The following is a 22972-nucleotide window of genomic DNA, read 5'->3' on the forward strand; positions in this document are numbered from 1 at the left end:
GTCTCTCTCATTAGGTTGGATAAAGTTTTTGTGCATCGCCTCGTGGCATCGTGGGTGTCCCCCTAAAGGATGGTAGTTTTGCACAACTCTTTATTTGATCTCTAGAAATGGATAGGATTGGTTTAGTCTCTTGTTAATAAGCTTTTTCCTAAGTTTGGTTCATTAGGGCGAGACTCTAAGACCTAAAATAAGGGGTTACACTTACACAGAATTGTTAAGGATGTTAACAAATTCTGAACCAAACAATGGTGACTTTTAGATTCAGTTACATGGAGTTGTTTTTGTCTAATGGTTGAGATTGTCTCATTTCAGTGAAAGGGCACTTGATCACCCTACGGTGACTTTTATCCTGCCTCACTGGAGCATCATTACAAAATAGATGTCACTTAGGGTATACAAGACTATTTTACTAAAACTTGATTGGCTTTCTAAAAGTGGTTTAATGCAAGTAGACTTAATTAAGTTTGTTCATTTTTCAGCAATTTAATATGGCTACCGCGACCTTCAGTTTACTTGCTGTCGATAAACTAACTGGCGAGAATTACGCTAGTTGGAAAAACACCATTAATATGATTTTCATCATCGATGATCTTAGGTTTCCCCTTACGGAGGAGAGTCCTCCTATTCCAGCTCCTACTGCTACTCGAACCGTTCGAGACGTGTATGAGCGATGGACATGGGCAAATGAGAAGGCCCGAGCATACATCTTGGCCAACCTTAACGAAGTTTTGGGCAAGAAGCATGAGCCCCTGGTCATTGCACACGAGATCATGGAGTCCCTGCGGGAGATGTTAGGACAACCGTCCATGCAGTTCAAGCATGATGCTCTGAAGTACATCTTTAACTCACGGATGAAAGTAGGGTCATCTGTTCGGGAACATGTTCACAACATGATGGTCCACTTGAACGTGGTTGAGATGAACGGATCAAGCATCGATGAGACCAACCAGGTTAGCATAATTCTGGAATCCTTACCAGAAAGCTTTCTTCATTTCATTAGCAATGCTATTCTGAACAAAGTTGACCACAACCTTACAACTCTACTCAACGAGTTGCATGTAAAGCATGTTGTAATTTCATTTTATGCATAGCCTGTATGTTTCTGTTTCTTGATTGCAATTGTTTATGTTCAAATACGATTAGAATTTGGAACGATCATTCCGCTGCTCATGGAAATCCTCATGTCCGATTACCTTCAATTGGTATCAGAGCCAGGTAGTTCTAATATTCCAAATTTCATTTCTGTTTTGAACTTCTTTTATAATCGTGGTGGGTTTTCTGCATTGCGCTTAATTGTTAAATGCATTTGTTGATGGCATTGATGAATGTTTATGGGTTTAATTGTCTCTTTTTAAAGCTTTCTTTAAATTACAAAGTGTTAATTTGTAAGGGCCCTTATGTTTTGGGGCAGAAATAACATGCAATTGAGTATGTAATTCAAAGTGTTTGAGTTAGTGGAGCCGTTTGTGGTGAAGTTTCGAAGCATGGAGATGCGATTCTCAACGAAGAAGAAGACCAAGAGTTGGTCGTTGATAATGGGAAGAAATGCACGTTATCATAGTGCTAAGTTCTTAAACAATGTTGGATTGTGTTTTTGAAATACATTACTTTGCGTCCATTAAGCATCAATGTTGTAATATTGCGGTCGCATGCGTTCAGCGCATTGGAACAGTTGACTTTTGTATTTTTGTCCAGAATATGCGTCAACGCAATGCAAAGATTTCGATCATAAGAATTCATTGATCAAGTGCAACTTTACCGCAAGGCTTTGCGTTGATCGTGCTCGTAAACATTCGTCCGAGAAGGATCACCGCAACTTGATCAGCGCAACATGGTGGGCGCATCTGGGTGAAAGGCCAATTAAGAGCGATGGGACAGAAAGCTAATGACAGTTGAATCCAAATTAAGAAGACAGCCGATAACGGTCACGAAGTACATTAAGCTTTATCGATGATAATTATTCGGCGCGTCAATCAGGAATTAAAGCTGTCCCATCTATACAACCGGGAGAGAGAAGCTGTCTTTCACCATTGATGCTCTATAAATACCAAGTGCATTCTTCAGAAAAGGGGTTCATCACTTTTACAATCTTTTGTTCCACAAGTTCACGCCTCTGTCCATAGTTTTCTTTCATTTTAAGACGGATGCGAGGGAGAAACTTGTGTCGGTAGATCGTTCCGGTAAGCTTGGGAGAGCGCCGAAAGCTTCAAAGATAGAGGAGGGTCGACGCCTGCGGAAGCGGGAATATCTTTAGATCAGAATTGAGATTCTAATGTAAAAAGCCTCGGTCAGCAAGGAATTGCTACCAGGCTCTCTACCTTAAACTTCCGTTGGAATTTTGTATTCAACTCATTTATAAGAATGAAATTTCTTTCTCTATATCTGTTCACTCTCTGTGATTCACGCATGAGTAGCTAAATCAATTGAATGGGTTGAGAAGCATTTAGCTAGCACAACTAAGGAATCTTCATTCTTTGTGATTATCTTGTTTATATATGCTTTATTCGTCCATTAGGGATACTCGGGAGGGTAGTCTAAGGACAAGATCTAGACTTGGATAGGTCAGGTCAGAATCTAGGCTCGGGAGAGTCAGATTAGAACGGCAATGCGGACTCGACTCAGGATGAGGATTCCACTTTGAGCACTATTTGTTATCAACGCATCGCATGCATCCTAGAGATAGGGTACGATTGTATGCGATCACCTTGCTTTCATACATTTTGCATCATCGCATAAGATATGTCAAAAAGAGACTTAGGAATAAGCTCTATAGACACTTTGCATTCAACACATGCTTCCTAGATTTAGGAGCGTCACATTTACATTGGAAAATGACTTGCTGTGCATGGTAGTAACATGATCGCATAGTCTGATGCATTCCCGAGTAACGCTAGCTAAAGATCTTCTCAACCCGTTCTTCGCATACTCATTGCATCTATCAAGCAATTGTCTTTTCTCAAATCCGCCGCATTTATTTAGTTCTTTTTTTTCATCAATGCAAACAACAAACCAAACACTTTATTTATTTACTCGGTTACTGCAAAGTTTTCATCAAAATTACCAACGCAATCTATTTTCACAAGTCCTTGTGTTCGACCTTGGACTTACCAGGAAACTTAGACGAATTTCCACTTGAATTCTACTGGCGAAACTTGAATGCACAATGCAATTCTATCAATGCATATCATCCATATTTCCACTTCATAAAATACCGCATCATTCGTGTCGTGTAGTCTTAGGTAAACGATCGTTGGGATTTAACTAAATGATCATGTAGATTTTTCTTTGCCATCGTGTAGTATTACTAAACGATCGTTTAGCTAGGGTAAAATGTTTGCTCTATCGCGTAGTGTTGGTTGCCCGATCACGTAGACGCTGAAGGTAGACGATCGAGTGGGAGCATTTGATGTTCATCGTTTAGAAAAAGGCGCACACTAAATAATTGTGTAGTTAGCGTCCTCACCTCATAGTCACTAACTACACGATCACGCGGTATACGATATGAAGGCGCTCGCTCAGTGATCGTTTAGACGATTGTACTACACCGTATCGTTTTCATTTAGACGATCGTTTAGAAAATGCGTTAAGCGGAGTGCGCTGCACAATCGCGTACCTCATGCTTCATCGCATAGTAAAAACACGATCGTTGCTCAACGATCGTTTAACTCTGGAAGCATAGGTAAATGATTGAGTAAAGAGTTTGCACTTTCGTGTAGAGGATCGTGGGGTATTTTGGTACATGATCAGTGGAGACGCAAACTTCGACCGGACAGTTCAAGACCTGGTTTGCCTATTTGAACCAGAGACTCTTTGTTTTTGTAATAGTTAGCTTTAGTTTTTTGAGGATTTGAGGTAATTTCTCCCGGTTCATCAACATTTGTTTAATATACATGAGATTTATGTGGTTTATATGGCATAATGTATAACATACAGATTTGAAACCCACCTTAGGTGATGCAATTATTCATGCATCATGTATTATAAGTGTTATAATATGGCATGATGAAATTACAAGAAAGCATGTGCATGCATCATGAAATATAAGAGTTATATTTTTGCATGCAGTAAGCATATTCCTACATAATCTTTATATTATAAGCGTTGTAGTATAAGGGTGAATGGAAGCATGTTTTTGTTTGGTTCATTGCTATTTTGTAGAAGTGTTATATAAAAAGGTAGCAGTGAATGAATGATGCATGGAGCAGGACAGTTAGGCTGTTTGTAAAAGTTATGAATGTCTTGTATGTGTCTACTTTGCGTTGTGTTTGGTTTTGGTTGTTTCTGGTTATATGTGTTATAAAGGAAATTAGAACTAAAATCGATAAGAAAGAGTTGCATGCGGACTTAGGGTGAACTCCTGTTTTAAAAGGGTTTAAAAATTAGATTGAGATAGACCTAAGTTCAAAGGTTTTAATGGGATTAGCAACCTAGTTTCATCTTTGTAAAGGGGTTTAATAGGATTAAATTGATTGGCATAAAAGATTAAAATTGTATTAAATCTATCTATAAGGGACCTTTTGTCTAAGGCTGGGGTACTTAGGATGACCGAAATGGAACACCCTTACCTTGGATCCTACTTGGAAAGGTGAATTAGATAGATTTTCTGTAAGCATGCGATAGTTGGTCAAGACTCCGTTAAAGAGTTTAATGGATAATGATCAAAAGTTGTTAAACTATCCAAGGTAAATGTTACTCTTGGGCAAACCTAAAAAGTGATTTAGTTAAAATCCTTAGTCATTTTTTTTCTAAGTAAACTAAACCCTAGGTTATAAAATACTCAGTGGGAGGAAGAGATGTATCTGATATGTCAATGATTCCACTCACGTTTCTTCCTGAATGTTCATGTCGTGAGATTCATGCTTAGCCTTGTGGTGCCCTGGGACCATCCCCCTTCGGATGATGTTTGCATGAGTCAATATCAAGGTGAACGAAGAGAGTGCTTATAGTAAGTGGGTGAAGGGTATGTGTCAACACGTCCTACGGTCTCTATCATTGGTTTACACCGTGAAATCATTCTGTACTCCCTCGTTGCACCCTGAGAGCGTCCCCCTTCTGATAGATTTTGTGCAGTTGGTCAAGATCGAGGTGAACTCCAGAAATGGATAGGGTCACTCTAGTTTTTGCCGCAGTCAGATTTTTTCCCTTCGGATTGGCTGCTTGGAGTGGAACTCTAGGGCCTAAAATGACGGGTCACACTTACAGGAAACTATTAAGTAAGTTAATGATTTCTTGACCAAATCAATGATGGCTAGTCGTTATAGGAGCAAGAGTTGTTCTGGTATTAATGGCTGGTTGAGAATTTCTCAATTCAGAGGAGGGATAATTGACCTCCCTTCGCCGGCTTTTGTCCTAAACCTTTGAAGTGTCATTGCGAAACTAGATGTCACATGGGGTTCGTGTTAGTTTTGCTAACCTTATTGGATGTTGTATGTTTTTTCAATGGGTATTTGCTTAAAACCTAACGTAGGTCAATGTGTTTTTGTTTTCAGTAGCATTGTTTGTATTTTCGTTTAATGCCTCAAATTTGACCGGTTACATGCAGTGGAAAAATTCTTGTAAAACATATTTCGTGGTAAACGACCTCGAATTCGTCGTGGTTGAGGAATGTCCTCAAGTCCCGACCTTTGATGCACCGTGAAGTGTTCATAATGCATATGAGGTGGGGATGAAGGCTAATTCATTGGCCTGAATTCACATATTGGCTAGCATACCTGATGTTTTAGCCAAAAGGGTTGAGAACATGGTCAATGCACGTGAGATCATGGACTCGTTGCAATATTTGTTCGAACATTAGTTCTTACTTTTCGAGCACAAAGGGATGGAAGATTAAACCAGTAGTGTCAGTTCCCAAGTTAAACTTCTGGAAGAGAAAGCAAGTGATGCTGACTCTGTTACAATTCATAAAAGAAAAGTGTTCTCTAACATGAAACTTGGAGTTTATTTAGGTTCTGATACTGATACCATTACTCTCCAAAAGAGGAGGATTTCTCAAGACAGTAAATCTGATTTATTGGTCTTTGAGACGTGTTTGGTAGAGAATGATGATTCTGCCTAGATCCTTGATTCAGGTGCTACTAATCACGTGAGTTCCTCTTACCTAGGATTCTTCCTGGAAAACGTTGCCACAGGGAGAGATGAATCTTCGGGTCGATATTGGTGAGGTTGTTTCAGTTGTTGTTGTAGGCAGACTGAAGTTATTTTTGGACAAGAAATGTTATCTGTTATTGGATAATGTTTTCATAGTTCGTCATATCAAGAGGAACTTAATCTCGATTTCTTGTTTCATTGAATAAGGTTATACCGTCTCTTTTTCTGAGAATATAGTGTTTTTTTCAAGAATGAAATGGAGATATATTTTGGTTTGATGGAAAGTAACTTATGTACTAAGGTCGTTAGTCATAAAAGCCTTGTTTAACACTGAAATGTTCAGTACGACAACAATAGCTAAAAGACCAAAGGTTTCTCCTAAGGAAAACGCCCATCTTTGCATCTAAATTTAGGTCACATCAACTCAATAGGATTGAGCAGTTGGTGAAAAGTGGACTTTTAAAGAGTTTAGAAGAAAACTCCTTGCTCATGTATGAATCATGCCTCGAAGGCAAGATGACCAAACGACCTTTTACTGGAAAAGTTTATAGAGCGAAGAAAGCCTTGAAGCTTGTAAATTCTGACCTCTGTGGTCCAATGAGTGTTAGAGCTCGAGGTGGGCATGAATATTTCATCTCTTTTATAGAAGATTATTCAAGGTTTGGGTATCTCTACCTAATACAACATAAGTCTGAAGCCCTTGAAAGGTTCAAGAAGTATAAGGTTGAAGTTGAAAACTTATTAGGTAAGAAGATAAAAACTCTAACATCTGATCATGGTGGAGAGTATATGGACCTCCGATTCCATTACTATATGATAGAACATGGGATTGCATCCCAACTCTCGGCCTTAGGTACACCTCAGTAGAATGGTGTATCAGAAAGGAGAAATAGGACCTTGTTGAACATGGTTCAGTCTATGATGAGTTATGCTCATCTTCCAGACTCATTTTGGGGTTTTGCAGTGGAGACTGCATGTTACATTCTGAATAACGTTCCCTCGAAAAGTGTTTCTGAAACACATTTTGAGTTGTGGAGAGGCCATAAAGGTGGTTTACGCTAGTTCAGGATTGGGGATGTCCGACCCACATGCTTGTGACTCACTCGAAGAAGTTGGAACCACAGTCAAAAGTTTGCCTTTTTGTAGGCTACCCTATGGAATCGAGGGGAGGATACTTCTATGATCCGGGTGAGAACAAAGTGTTTGTTTCTACGAATGCTATCTTCTTGGAAGAAGACCACATCCGGGATCATAAAGCACAAAGTAAGCTTGTTTTACATGAGATATCTAGTGAGACTGAGACTATTGAGGGTTCAACAAGAGTTGTTAAACAGACTGTCAGATCAATAAATGTTGTAGAAGTCGATACATCTAGTTAACCAGCTCAAGAATTGAGATTGCCTTGACGTAGTGGAAGGGTTATGAACTCACCGGTTCGTTACATGGGTTTGATTGAAGCCCATAACGTCATTTCTAATGATGGGGTCGAGCATCCATTGTCTTCTAAGAAAGTAATGGAGGATGTTGCCAAGGTTGAATGGATTAAAGCCATGATCCAGGAGATGGAGTGTATGTACTTCAATAATGTCTGGAGCTTGTGGATCTGCCTGATTGGGTAAGACCTATAGGGTGTAAGTAGATCTATAAACGAAAGAGAGGTGTAGATAGAAAGGTGCAAACCTTTAAGGCTAGACTCATGGCAAAGGATTATACCCAGGTTGAGGGAGTGGACTATGTGGAAACTTTCTCACCTGTTGTCACACTCAAGTCTATCATTATGAGACATGGAAAATGGACGTCAAGACTGCCTTTGTTAATGGTAATCTTGAGGAGACCATGTACATGACAAAACTTGAAGGGTTCGTAGTTCCAAATCAAGAGCAAAGAGTTCACAAGCTTAATAGGTCCATTTATGGGCTTAAACAAGCGTCTAGATCATGGAACATTAAATTTGACAGTACAGTCAAGTCGTTTGGCCTTGATTAGAACGTCGATGAGCCTTGTGTCTACAAAAAGATCATCAACTGCTCAGTAGCTTTCTTGGTACTGTATGTGGATGATATCCCACTAATTGGAAATGATGTAATATTTCTGACTGACATTAAAAAGTGGCTAGTTGCCTAGTTCCAAATGAAAGATTTGGGTGAGGTATAGTATTTTCTAGGGATCCAGATCATTCGAGATTGTAAGAACAAGAAGTTAGCCTTGTCTCAGGCATCATACATTGATCAAATGTTGATCAGGTACAGAATGTAGGATTCCAAGAAGGGTTTGTTACCCTTCAGGTATGGAATCGTTTTGTCTAAGGATCAATGTCCTAAGATACCTCAAGAGGTTGAGGAAATGAGACGTATTCCCCATGCTTCAGCTTTAGGAAGCTTAATGTATGCAATGTTGTGTACCAAACTCGACACTTGCTATGCATTAGGGATTGTTATCCGTTATCAGTCCAATCAAAGATATGTTCACTGGACGGCGTTCAAAATGATCCTTAAGTATCTTCGGAGAACGAGGGACTACATGCTCGTGTATGGAGATAAGGATCTGATCCTTACTAGATACACAGACTCTGACTTTTAGACCGATAAATATTCTCGTAAATCGACATCGGGGTCGTGTTCACTCTAAATGGAGGGGCTGTAGTGTGGCGAAGCATCAAGCAAGGATGCATCACAGACTCCACTATGGAAGCCGAATATATAGCCGCTTGTGAAGCAGCTAAAAAGGCTGTTTGGCTGAGGAAATTCCTTTCAGATTTGGAAGTTGTTCCAAATATGGATTTGCTTATCACTCTCTATTGTGATAACAGCGGGGTTGTGGCAAATTTAAAGGAACCTCGGAGTCTTCATCAGGGAAAGCATATAGAGCGAAAATACCACTTGATCAGGGAAATTGTGCATCGCGGTGATGTGATAGTCACGAAGATTGTGTCAGAGCACAACATTGTTGATCCATTTACAAAGGCTCTCACGGTTAAAGAGCTCAAGGGTCACTTGGAGAGTCTGGGTTTGTGGGACATGCGGCATTTTGTCTAGGGAAAATGGGAGATGATACTGAAGTATGCCCTAGTTTATTGTATATTGTACTTGTATTTATCAAGTATTGTACATTCGTCTCCCGAGGCATTAGGGCAAGTGGGAGATTTTTGGGATTGGTGTCCTAATTATCCTGGAGTCTCGTAGTTTGTAATCTATACACATTGTTATGAATAAAATAACAGTTATTTTATCTGGCATTTAGTTATATCCAATAAATAAAGCTTCATGGTTATTGTATGTAAACTTAAGCATGTAATGAGATATACAAGTGGATCATGCCTTAAGTGATAACCTAAAAGGTCTGTAGTATAAGGATTAAGGTGGGATACCTGATCTTGGTGACACTACGGATACGGTCCACTTTGTAGAGGTTTGCAAATGTTGTGAACTACTATAGAAGGTAGATCCTAAGCATTTATGTGGAGACATGCGAGCGGGGGTGTCCTATACAAAGAGTTGGTATAAGATCGGACCACGAGATGATTCGTCTCTGTATATAACGCCGTCGATACTGGAGACTTACATCTCACCTAAATGACCATAGGTGACATGACCTCAATCCTCAATGTTTTGGGAACTCCTGCCTTTGAGGACGGTCCTTTGATTAGTATGAGTGAGAGTGGCCAGATTGCCAACTCAACATTCCTAACTTTTTGGGGATTTGTCTGATTTGGGAGCTGAGAACTCAGTTACACAAGATGGAATTCACTCCTTCCCCAAAGCAGGGGTAAGTAGATAGACTGCTCTCTTAAGAGCTGATTTCGGTTCCTCAAAATAATAGCTACAGCTTCTCTTTGGAAGAGAGGACTTAGTCATAGTAGGACTATGTCTTATGTTCGTTAGATGGATCAGTGGTACTTAAGAAGTTAGATGTAACTACAGGGGCATAACGATTATTGGCCCAACTGTTCTTATGAACGATCTATGAAGGGTTATCGCACTTTTGATTGGTTGATATGAACACATAATATATCTGTAGTAAGGAGAGTTCAATTTTCGGTCTTTAGTGGAGTGCCTGGCAGTTAACAGATGGTGGATCCTGTGACTAAAGAGTTTAGTCAGTTATTCACGTACCATTGGAGCTTCGAGCTACAGGTCCATGAAGTCCCCTTGGTAGCTTGGTTACAATTGAGGATCAATTCTTGGTGTTGATTTGAAATGTCCAAATTGATAATAGGTATTTTGATTATATATGATATAATCGGTATGATGTATAAGATACATCTAATGGAGGATTGATGTAAATGAGACATTAAGTACCATAGAATAGAAAATACCATTGAAGCTTCAAGCTCCATAAGGTCCCCTTGGTAGCTCAATGGATTCAAGTTGAGAATCAGTTCTTGGTGTTGATTTGAAATGTTCAAATTAATAAGAGGTAATTCGATTATATATGATATGACCGGTATAGTGTATGAGATACATCAAATGGAGGATTAATGTAAATGAGATTTACATAAAGTACCATGAAATAGAGAAAGAGCTATGGTTTATATGTTTTATGAGATGAAATATTAAAACCATAGGTTGTAAATATAGTATGGTAAGTTGATAATCATATATATTTATAATAATATTAATTATTCGATAATTATCTCTTTTTCTTTAATAACCAATTGAATGGGAGGTTATCGGTGGTTTCATGGTAATTGTTAGATAAAAGGGAAAATGTATTCCTAAATTTATTATGATTGAGATTTTGCATTCTCAAAAAGACTCATGTTGGCTGTCAAGTGAATGAGATTCACTAAATGATAGCTGAAGAAGAGACTATACGATCGTGGAGTGACACTACCTGATAGTCACTCAGCTGGTTGATAGTTAAATGATCACGGAGCTTCTTCTAAATGATTGGGCATCATCTATACGATAGACTTGTCATCTCCCACTTGCTCAATCGTTTACACGATTGTTCTTCCTCCGGACTCTTCCTCTAACCAAGTCCACACAGAGCCTACACGCCTGGATTCTCACACCGAGAATACCAAGGTAGTCATTGTGGTAGTGTCGTACTCAACTGGACATAATGAGGTCGTTCACTGTGTTCGTGGTCTTGGAGATCTTTGTGTTCGTGGTCGCTGTGATTTTACTGTGTTACGGTTGAAGTGTTCAAGCATTCGTGATTATTGTCTTGCTGGTTGAACAAGCATTCGTGACCAATGGTGTTGAAGATGAGTCTTCAAAGGTATGTATAATTCTATCCCTTGATCTTATGTAAAGCATGCTGCAATTTCATTTTGTGCATAGTCTGTATGTTTCCGTTTCTTGATTGTAATTTTTTATTTTCAAATACGATAGGAATTTGAAACGATCATTCCGCTGCTCATGGAAATCCTCATGTCCGATTTCCTTAATTGCAAAATTTCCAATCTTTGCTGAAAAGCAAAGAGAAGAAGGGTGAAGTAAATGTTGCTTCATCATCCAAAAAGTTCTACAAAGGTTCGACCTCTAGAACTAAGTCTGCACCTTCTTCCTCTAGCACTAGAAAGTGGAAGAAGAAGAAGCATGGTGAGAAGAAGGCGCCTGCTAACCCACAACCTACTGTTCCAAAAGATAGACCACCAGTGAAGATTGACAAGGAAAAATGTTTCCATTGCAACCAGGATGGGCACTGGAAAAGAAACTGCCCCAGATATTTGGCAGAAAAGAAAAAAGCCAAATAAGGTAAATGTGATTTACTAGTTTTGGAAACTTGTTTAGTGGAGAATGATGATTCTGCCTAGATTATTGACTCTGAGGCCACTAACCATGTTTGTTCTTCATTTCAGGGAATTAGTTCCTGGCAGTAGCTTGTTGCTGGTGAGATGACAATGCGAGTTGGAATTAGGCACGTCATCTCAGCTGTGGCAGCGAGAGGTCTCCAGTTGACTTTACAGAATAAATTTCTCATTCTGAATGATGTATATGTAGTTCCCGGTTTAATGAGGAACTTAGTTTCTGTAAAGTGTTTACTAAAATGTAAATATCAACCCTTTTTCTCTTTTAATAAAGCTTTTATTACAAAGAATGATGTTGATATTTGTTCTGCACAACTTGAAAGTAATTTGTATGTGCTAAGGCCATTGGCAACAAAAACCCTCCATAACATAAAGATGTTTAAAACTGTCATAATTCAAAATAAATGACTTAAAATTTCTCCTAAAGAAAATGCCCAACTTTAGCACCTAAGATCAGGATACATTAATCTCAATAGAATTGAGAGGTTGGTGAAAAATGGACTTCTAAGCGAGTTAGAAGAAAATTCTTTACCTTTGTGTGAGTCATGTCTTGAAGGCAAAATGACTAAAAGGCCTTTTACTGGAAAATGTCATAGGGCCAAAGAACATCTAGAGCTAGTGCATTCAGACCTTTGTGGTTTGATGAATGTAAGAGCCAGGGGAGGTTATGAATATTTCATCACTTTTACTGATGATTATTCAATGCATGGGTACGTTTATTTACTGCAACTGAAGTTTTAGTCTTTTGAAAAGTTCAAAGAATTCAAGGCTGAAGTTGAAAATGCATTAAATAGGCGCGACCTCCCTTCAGAAAGTATTTGCATGGGTCAATACCAAGGTGAATAGGGAAATTATTCATAGTAGGTGGGAGAAGGACACATGTCAATGTATCCTATGGTCTTCTTCATTAGGTTGCACCATGAGATTCCTATGGTCCGTCTGTGTAGCGTTCTGAAGCGACCATCCTTTTGAAGGGCCTGATCATAGGGTTCAAAATAACGAAAACTTCAGTAATGGATAGGGTTTCTAAGGTTAATCTTCAACATGCGACACATCAGAGTAAGAAATTTAATGCACCTTATCAGCACAATCGTTAGTAAGAGAAGAAAAGTTGCATCTGAATGTCTATAAATATACCATGAAATTGTGAAGCAAACATACGAGAGAAATAGACAGAAAACTCTATAAAACTCCACTTCTCTTTCAACCATTTGTAAACCTTAAGGGAAAACTTAAGAATCACCTCTGGAGGTAGAAGAGGAAGTCCATTTCCAACACTCCTAGTGAAACAGTCATTGATAAAATCGGAGAAAGCAAAAAAAATGCACACCGCAGCTTATTTCTCTATCCTCATTTCCTATCTTAGTATATTTATATTGTATAAACGTTGAAAGACTTCTTTCCTCAGTATGCATACATATTCAATTCATCTCTCATCCATCTTTTCTATTTTCATTATGAGTAACAAAACCATTTATGGATTAAGCATTTAGCTAATATGAACTAAGCAATATTTAAACTATGCGTTCTACTTGTTTTATGCATACTTATTGAAATGCTTGAATAACTCAAGAGATTATTCTAAGTTGATTAAATCTAGGTTCAAAAGAACTAGAGAATTAGAACTCATAAAACAAGAAGAGAGGTTCTTTAGAAATAAAGAAATATCTTGTGCAACATACATTCATCGTATGCATCCTAAAAATAGGATATTGTAGCTATGTACACTGAAAGATGTAGGTTATATTTTTTATTGCACTGCTTGAACGCATGATTTATATATTGTTTAGAGACTGTTAGTGAATATTCTTCTCGAGCCTACCATCTCTCATTTGTATTTCACATTAATCGCATACACTGTTTCACATTAAGTGTAAATCTCATCGCATCCATTACTAAAATTAATCTTAGCATTAGAATAGTATCAAACCCATCGCCCGTTTAGTGTTCAAATTATGTCAAGATCATAACATTAGTTGTCAATGCATTCACAAGAAAGTAATCCCTGAGTTTGACCTTGGACTCACCATGACTCTAGTTGAGTTTATACTTGTGTTTAAATAGATAAAACGGTGCATTAGAATCCAATATTCAACATCCATTTCATCACATGGTATGAACGTACCACATGACCTGAATCCTGAGTGAGTTGTGAACTCCTACCTGTGTAGGCATTCATTTAATTTGTATTGGTGAGAGTGGCTTGTTTGCCCACTCAATATGCCTACTATTTTTGGGATTTGTCTGATTAGGGAGCTGGGAACACAGCTACATAAGACGGAATTCATTCCTTCCTTGACGTCGGGGTAAGTAGATAAATTGCTCCTTTTAGGGTTGATTTTGGGGCTTGAACAATGTTGTGTCACACCTTCTTCTGGCTGGAGATGGGTTTGGTCATAGTTGGACTATGACTTATTGTTCATTAGAGGGATCAGTGGTACTTAAGAAGTTAGATGTAACTATATGGACAAAACTATAATTTTGGCCCAATTGTACTTACAAGAAATTTGTGTAGGGTCATTGAACTATTGTCTGGTTATATCCAATGGATACATTAATATATTTGAAGTGCGAAGAGTGCACTTGCCGGTCCTTAGTTAAGTGACCAGCAGTTAATGGAAGTTTGGTAATTTAAGTAAAGGAGTTTAATTAATTATCCAAGTACCATTGGAGCTTCAATCTATAAGTCCATAAGGTCCCATCTGTAGCTCAACAGGGATTATTGAGAATTAATTTTGGATTAATTTGAATTGTTTAATTAATTGAGGGATTAATTATATATGATATAATTAACATAACGTATTTGATACATTATAATATAAAGTTTACTTGAAAGGATATAAATATTTGAATATGATTCAAATATTAATTATATGAATTGGATTCACATATTCAATATAAATTTGGTTTATATTAAATTTCATGTATTATTGAGAGAATTCTAACTATAGGTTATATTGTATTTGATACAATATAAAAACTATAGGTTACGTGTTATATTCGATATAACATATAGTTTAATGTATAATACATGATAAGTTGGTTATCATATATGTATACTAAATGTTATTTCATTTAGTCTTGTTTTATGAATTAAAATTAAATGAGGGAGTTATGAAAATAACTCCCTCCCTATTCCTCTATATCCATCGGGGGGAAGATGGAAGTTATGGTATTTTCATCTTCTTCCCAATAGATACATAGATGGTCTGTGATATTCCAGTGAAGAACTCTCCCAGTGTAAAGCTTCTTCTCTTTTAAAATTTTTCCTTTCCTAAAAAACTATTAGAGAAGCCCACAACTCTCTCTATAATTCTCAACCTCTAAGGAGAAAACAGAAGGTTCTTTTGTGGTGGTGGTCATTTTGGGTGTTGTTGTTTCTGTTCATAATCCAAGGAGATTAAAGTGTTCGTGACCAATTATAAGGGAATACGTGAAGATTTATGACTTCAAGCGTTGTAAATCTAAACCCTATTTTCTTCCTTTTTGTTGTATTCTTGTGCATGCTATAATTTATCTTTGTAAAATGCATAATAGGGTGAATTTTATTTTTCACTGTAAATTTGAAATTGGGAAATGATCTTGCTTCTATCTAAGGTTTTCACAAACCTTCACTTACAAGAAACACAAGGCCATAATCACTGCTTGTCAGATCATGGAGTTTCTCCAGAAGATGTTTAGACAACTGTCCTTTTAGATCAGCTATGAAACCCTTAAGTGCATTTATAATGCATGGATGAAAGAAGGTCAGTCAGCGAGAGAACATCTTCTCGATCTAATGGTCCACTTCAATGTCGTTGAGAAGAATGTCATGGTCATCGATGAGAAGAGTCAGATGTTGATCAAATATTCGATGCAGAACTCCAAGAGGGACCCATTGCCTTCCAGGCATGGAGTTACAATGTCTAAGGAATAGTGTCCTGAGACACCTCAAGAAGTTAAGGAAATGAGTCGGGTTCCCTATGCATCTGCCCTGGCCAGTTTGATGTATGCGATGTTATGTATTAGACTTGACATCTGCTATGCAGTGGAGATAGTCAGTCGATAACAATCTAATCTAGGATATGATCATTAAACAGCCGAACATCCCCAAGTATCTACGGAGAACAAAGGACTACATATTTGTGTATGGTTCTAAGGATTTGATCCTTACAGGATACACAGACTCTAATTTTCAGGCTGATAGGGATTCTCGAAAATCCACTTCAGGATCAGTGTTCATTCTTAATGGAGGGGTTGTAATATGGTGAAGCACCAAGTAGGGGTGCATCGCAGACTCCACCATAGAGGCTGAGTATGTAGTGGTTTGTACAGCTACTAAGGAGGTCATTTGGCTCAGGAATTCCTAACTGATCTGGAAGTTATTCCAGATATGTCAAAGCCCATCATACTTTATTGTGATAATAGCGGTGTTGTGGCTAATTTCTGTGAGCCTAGAAGTCATAAGCGCGGAAATACCATATCATCCGAGAGATTGTACATTGAGGGGACATGATTGTCACGAAGATAGCTTCAGAGCACAATGTTGTTGATCCGTTTATGAAGGCCCTCACGGCTACAGTATTTGAGGGTCACCTGCAAAGTATGGGTATATGGGATCGACAACGGCTGGACTAGGGCAAGTGAGAGATCTTGTACTGGGCGCATGTTATGCCCTAGTTTATTGTTTTGTGTACTTATAATTTGATTATCTTGTATACCCCACTAGCTTTAGGACAAGTGGGAGATTGTTGGGATTGATACCCTAAAACTCGTAGGGTCTTATAGTTTATAAACCTTGTACGAACAAACTTCTCTGTGATTAGTAATATTTGATATTTTATTCACTTTATCTATGAAATATATGATATTTTAGTTGCATCAACCACAAACTAATAAACTAACATCCAAGGTTATCGTTGTAACTTAAACATGTATGTGGAGACATACAGGTGGATCATGTTGAGGTGATAACTTAAATGTAGTATATAGATAAGGCTGAGTACCTTATCCTAGTGACACTACGAGTATGGCTCACTTCATAGATGTTACAAATTTTGTAAAGTACTACAAATGATGATCCTAATCATTCATGTATTAGACATGCGAGTAGGGATATTCTATATAAAGGAGTTTTTATAATACTGGACTATGAAATGTTTAGTCTCATAACACCGTTCATAATAGAGACTTTCATTTCACTAGAATGACCATAGGTAACATGACCTTAATCCTAAGTGAGTTGTGAACACCTACCTATGAGGGCGGTTCTTTATTTGTATGGGTGAAAGTGGCTAGATCGCCGATTCAACAAGCCAACCATTTTGGGTATTCGTTTGATTGGGAGCTGGGAACTCAGCTACACAAGATGGAATTCACTCTTTCTCCGAAGCAGGGGTAAGTAGATAAATTGCCCCCTTAAGGGCTAATTGTGAGTCTTGAACAATGTGGTGCCATACCTCTCCTAGCCTGATAGGGGTTTAGTCATAGTGGGACTATGATCTATTGTTCATTTTAGGAATCAGTGGTACTTAAGGAGTTAAATGTAACTACAAGGGCAAAACGGTAATTTGGCCCAGCTGTACTTACGAGCAATTTGTGAAAGGTCATCGTACTGTTGATTGGTTATATCCAATGGATAAAGAAATATATTTGTAGTACGAAGAGTGCAACTGTCGGTCTTTAGTGGAGTGCCCGACAGTTAATAGATGGTGGATAATGTAATTAAAGAGTTTAATTATTTATTCTCGTACTGTTGGAGCTTCAAGCTACAGGTCCATAAGGTCCCCTTGGTAGCTCAAAGGATTTAGTTAAGAATCATCTTTTGGGTTAATTTTAACTGTTCAACTTAATAAGATGGAATTTAATTATATCTGATGTAATTAAATTGATTCAATTATATATGATATACTTGACATAATGTATTTGATACATCATAGTTTAATTAGAGGAATAAATATTTGAATGTGATTCAAATATATTTTCTATGAATGAGATTCATAGATGTTAAAATTAATATAAATAAGATTTATATTAAATGTCATAAAATAGAGAAAAAGAACTATGGTTTATATATTGTATATGATGCAAAATTAAAACTATAGGTTATAAATATAATATGATAAGTTGGTTATCATATTTATTTATATTATTATTATATGGATAATTAATTCCCTTTTTCTCTCTAACCACCTTAGTGGGAAGTTAAGTGGTTTTGTGGCAAATTGAAATAAATAAAATAAGATTTTATTATTCCAAGGAGAAGCTACACACGAATTATGGAGATTGTAAACGATACATTGAGAGAGCCTATATGATAGTCTCATCGCCTAAATGATTGAAGTAATTCTCTACGCGATAAAGTGTGTTCTTCCTTAATCGTCTTCCTCCTCCAAACTCCTAAACTCCCTCTTAACCAAAATAGTAAGAGCCCACCACTCCTGGGTTCTCATCTCAAGAATACCAAGGTCATCGAGTGGTAGAGTCCTACCTCTTTTGGTTCAAGTGTTCTGGTTGCTATTTGTTCGAGGAGGGTTCAATGTTGTTCCGGGGTTCGAGATAGTTCAAGAGGGATTAACGTGAAGAAGATTTCTTCAAAGGTATAGTCTCTTAACTCTATTTCTTATTCAAAAGCATGTTGTAGTTTTAGTTAAGATACATAATTTGTATGTTTTACTATAAATGTTTATTTTCAATCGAAATGGGATTTAAACGATCCACCGTAGGGAAAAAGCAGATTAGGATAATTGACTAAAGCGATCTTATCCTATACAAGAGATCAGATAAAGAGTCATGCAAAACTATCATCCTTTAGGGGGGACACTCCCAGGGTGCGTCGAGGCGATGCACAAAACATATCCAACCTAACGAGAGAGACCGTGGGATATGTTGTCACACGTCCCACTCCCACTTACTCTGAACATTCTCTTCATTCACCTTGGTATTGACCTACCCAAACACCATCGTCTAGGGGGACATTCCTAGGGTGCCTTAAGACCAAGGATAGATCTCATGATGTGAACATTAGGGATAAATGTGTAGTGGTTTAAGTGAACTATCATATATCCTGAGTACGTCCCATTGAATGTTCTACCTAGGGATTCATTAACTTAGCTAATCCGACTACTAATTTTATCTAAGTGTGAGTTTAATTTGCTCAAAAACAACTCTTGTTTTTTATAATTAAATAAGTTCGAATCAAGTCCCATTAAACACTTTAATGAACTATCATCAAATTTTCATGAATGCAGCAAATCTAGCTAATTCACCTTTTCAGGTTTCCCAGGTAGGGGTGTTCCGTTTTTGTTAGCTTAAGTACCCCAGCCTAGACAGAACCTACCTTAGATAAAAGGTCCCTTATAGATAGATTTAGTACATATTTAGTCTTTTATTAGTCAATTTAATCCTATTAAACTGATTAAAAGATTAACTTAGACTTCTAATCTCATTAGAACCGTGATCTTAGGTCTATCTCCATCAAATTTTAAAATTCTTTTAAAACATGATTCAATCTAAGTTTGCATGCATGTCTTTCTTATTGATTTTAGTTCTAATTTCCATTATAACTCTTATAAAAGGAAACAACCAAAATCATCTACATTGCTAAGCTAGACTAGGTATTTATAACTCTTATAAATTTAACCTATGTGTCATGCTTCATGCAATGTTCATTCATTACTGTATATAACTCTTATATAAAATGTAATGAACTAAGCATACATGCTTCCATACACCCTTATACTAGAACATTTATAATATAAAGATGATGCATGAATATTCTTAATGCATGCATAAATATAACTCTTATATTATATGATGCATGAGCATGCTCTTATGTAATTTAATCATGCAAGCCACTATATTATAACTCTTATAATATAAAGATGATGCATGAATATATGCATAACCTATGGTGGGATTTAAAACTATATGCCATATTATATGACATATAATATAAAAATACATCTCATATACATTCACCAAAATTAATACACCGAGATGATTAGCCTAAAGAACCATAAATAAAAACTATCTATTACATAAACTATCAAGTAAACCCGTTCAAACAGGCAAACCGGGTCTTGAACCGTCCGAGCGAAGCCTCGCTCCCTGATCGTGTAGCTTTTCCTTGTGATCTTCTAATAAAGTTGGTCGAGTTACCACAATCATGTAACAATGATTGAATGCCTTTGACTATGAGATGAAGCATAAGGGCCACTCAATCGTGCAGTGCACCAAGTATAACTCTTGTCTAAACGATGGAGTAGACGATAACTATGCGATGAAGCATGTTCGTCTAGACGATAGAGGAACAAACGCCATTTAACATTGACCGAGTGATCGAATAGCCATTAAATATGCTATGAAGTTGATAACGGGCAGAAATGCACGTTATTACAGTGCTAAGTTATTAAACAATGAAGGTTTGCATTGATAAAATATATAAGATTGCATCAAAAAACCATTAAGTTTGTAACATTGTGGTCGCATGCGTTCATCGCATAAAAATAATTAACTTTTGTATTTTTGTGCAGAATATGCGTTGACACAAAGCATAAAAGGTGATCACAAGAAATCAACGATCGAACGCAGCATTATCACAAGGCTTTGCGGTGATTTGCGCTCGCAAGTATCTGCTCAAGAAGGATTGCCGCATAGAGCCGCCGCAACTTGGTGGGCGCATCTGGGTGAAAAGCATAATTAATCACAATGGGACAGAAAGCTAATGACGGTCGAGTCTGAATTAAGTTGACAAGCCGCTAACGATCTACTATAGCAAGTACACTCAGCTTTTCGGTGACAAATATTTGGCGTATCAGATAGAGAATTAAAGTCATCCCATCAGTGCAATTATAAGAGAGAAGACGCCTTTCACCCCGAAACTCTATAAATATCGAAGGCAATCTTCAATAAAGAAGTTCGGATAGTTAGAGAATTTTCCCTTAGATAGAATAGCCTTATTCTTAGTTGTTCTTTTATTTAAGGCGGAAGAGAGAGAAACGAGATTGTGCCGAGAGATCGTTCCGGTGAACTTAGAAGAGTGCCGGAAGCATCGAGATCAGAGAGAGAGAGCCAGCTCCTACGGAAGCAGGAATATCTTTTGAACATAATAGAGTTAACAGTGTAAAAGCCTTAGGAAACAAGGGATTGGAAAATGACTTATGTTATATGGACATTATTGCATTCAATACATGCATCCTAGAACTAGGAGCACCGCATTTACATTGGAAAATGATTTGCTATCACATGAGTGTAGCATGATAGCATAGTTTGACGCATTCCAGGGAAATGCTAGCTAAAGACCTTCTCAATCCGTTCCTCCACATACTCAGTGTATCTACCGCATAATCAATCTTTTCTAAAATCCACCGTATACATTTATTTTATAACGCAAATAACAACCCAAACAATTATTTGATTTATTTGGTTACCGCAAAGTCTTCTTAGAAATTATCACCGCATACTTTTTTCCCTAGTCCCTGATTTCGACCCTAGACTTACCAGGAAACTCAGTGGGTTTATACTTGGATCCCACTAAGAAAACTTTTTGCTCAACTCATTTCCATCATCGTATTTCATTCCATTATTTCATCACATAAAATAACGCATCAAGTTTTTGACGTTGTTACCAGGGACTTCGGCAATTCAGTGTGCTAACGGTAATTTTTCTGATTTCTTTGCAGCTGTCAATCTCTGGCGAATTATGACCCGGAGATTAAGAGGACATTCCGATGACGATTAAGACACAGCCGCTAACAACAACAACAACCAGATAAAGAAGATATGGTGGAGCAGCCTGGAAACGGAGCACCAAACGAAAACAATGTCATGGCGAATCCAATCCTATTGGCAAACGATCGTAATAGGCCCATTCGGGACTATGCATCGCCAAACGTCTATGATTTCTCTTCAGGAATCATAAGGTCTGCCCTTGATGGATCTCAAGCCGAAATGAAATTGGTGATGTTGCAGATGATCAAGACTGCAGGACAGTTCGGAGGAAGGCGTGGCGAGGACCCGCACGCTCACCTCCGGAGCTTCATAGAAATCTGTAACACTTATGTGTTCCTAAATATCTCTACTGAAGAAGTTCGACTAACTTTGTTCCCATTTTCTTTGTGTGATCAGGCACGAAAGTAGGCATATTCTCTCGAACTGAGGGAGATCACTTCCTGGGAACAAGTTGTAGAGAAGATTATGAAGAAATATTTCCCACCTACTGAGAATGCCAGAAGAAGGAAATTAATAACCAATTTTGAACAAGACATAGACGAATCGCTCAATGATGTCTGGGCGAGGTTTAAGAGGCTGGTAAGGGACTGTCCACACAATGGATTACCAGACTGCTTGCAAATGTAAATCTTTTATCACGGTTTAAATCTCGCTTTGCAGACCGTTGCCAATGCAGTAGCCGCTAGTGGTCAACTAGACAAAACGTATGATGAGGCTAAGAACATCCTAGATCACATCTCTAAAAATCAAGAGGACTTGAGAGAGAGCGGTCAGAGACTGAGAATAAAGGATAACGACGCAAATAATGATGCTATCGCTTCACTTCAGAGTTAGACGATTGTGATGATGAACCTAATTCAGGGAATCACAATCAACAGACCAACACCGCATAGTGGGCAAGTGAACGCAATTAATCAAATTACCAAAATGTGTGTGACTTGCGTTGAAGTACACGCAATGGAAGAATGCCCACAGAACCCACAGTCTGTTTATTTTATGAAAAATAATTCATTCTCTAACACCTACAACCCTGGGTGGAGAAACCACCCCAACTTTGCGTGGAAAAATCAACAACAAATTACCAATTAGTGGTGCAAAAAGAAGGGCCACCTGGATTTTTCACGCGAAACAACGGTCAGACGAGTAATCAAGCTAGAAGTTCGCAACCACCGCAATCTTCCTCCTTGGAAAGTTTGTTGAAGCAGTATATCGAGATGAACGAAACTGTCCTTCAAAACCAGGCGACGTCCATCTGCAACCTGGAATTACAGATGGGCCAGATTGCGAGCGAACTCAAGAACATACCACAAGGGGCCCTGCCGAGTTCAACAAAACTTCCAGCACAACCTAGGGCGAACAAGTAAAGAGCAGTGTCAAGTCGTGACATTGCGGAGTGGGAAGACTGTGGTGGGAGAGAGG

The 22972-nt window shown here is 37.9% G+C and overlaps 1 protein-coding gene across 1 annotated transcript; it reads left to right on the forward strand.

Moving 5' to 3' along the window:
- Positions 1-488: 488 nt before the first annotated feature.
- LOC150038370 (uncharacterized) lies at positions 489-22387 on the forward strand. Its single transcript, XM_090312870.1, has 2 exons — positions 489-950; positions 22214-22387. Exons 1-2 carry the CDS (start codon positions 489-491, stop codon positions 22385-22387), a joined length of 636 nt encoding a protein of 211 aa, XP_090168996.1.
- Positions 22388-22972: the final 585 nt, after the last annotated feature.

The sequence above is a fragment of the Benincasa hispida genome, chromosome 1 (genome assembly GCF_027475165.1).
Source record: "Benincasa hispida cultivar pf3 chromosome 1, pf3_genome.v1.1, whole genome shotgun sequence".
In the NCBI taxonomy this organism is placed as follows: Eukaryota; Viridiplantae; Streptophyta; class Magnoliopsida; order Cucurbitales; family Cucurbitaceae; genus Benincasa; species Benincasa hispida.

Coding starts and splice junctions, on each gene's coding strand:
- LOC150038370 (XM_090312870.1), top strand. CDS start 489: ATGGCTACCGCGACCTTCAGTTTACTTGCTGTCGATAAACTAACTGGC. Junction 951..22,213: donor GCATCGATGAGACCAACCAG/GTTAGCATAATT, acceptor CTCGCTTTGCAG/ACCGTTGCCAATGCAGTAGC.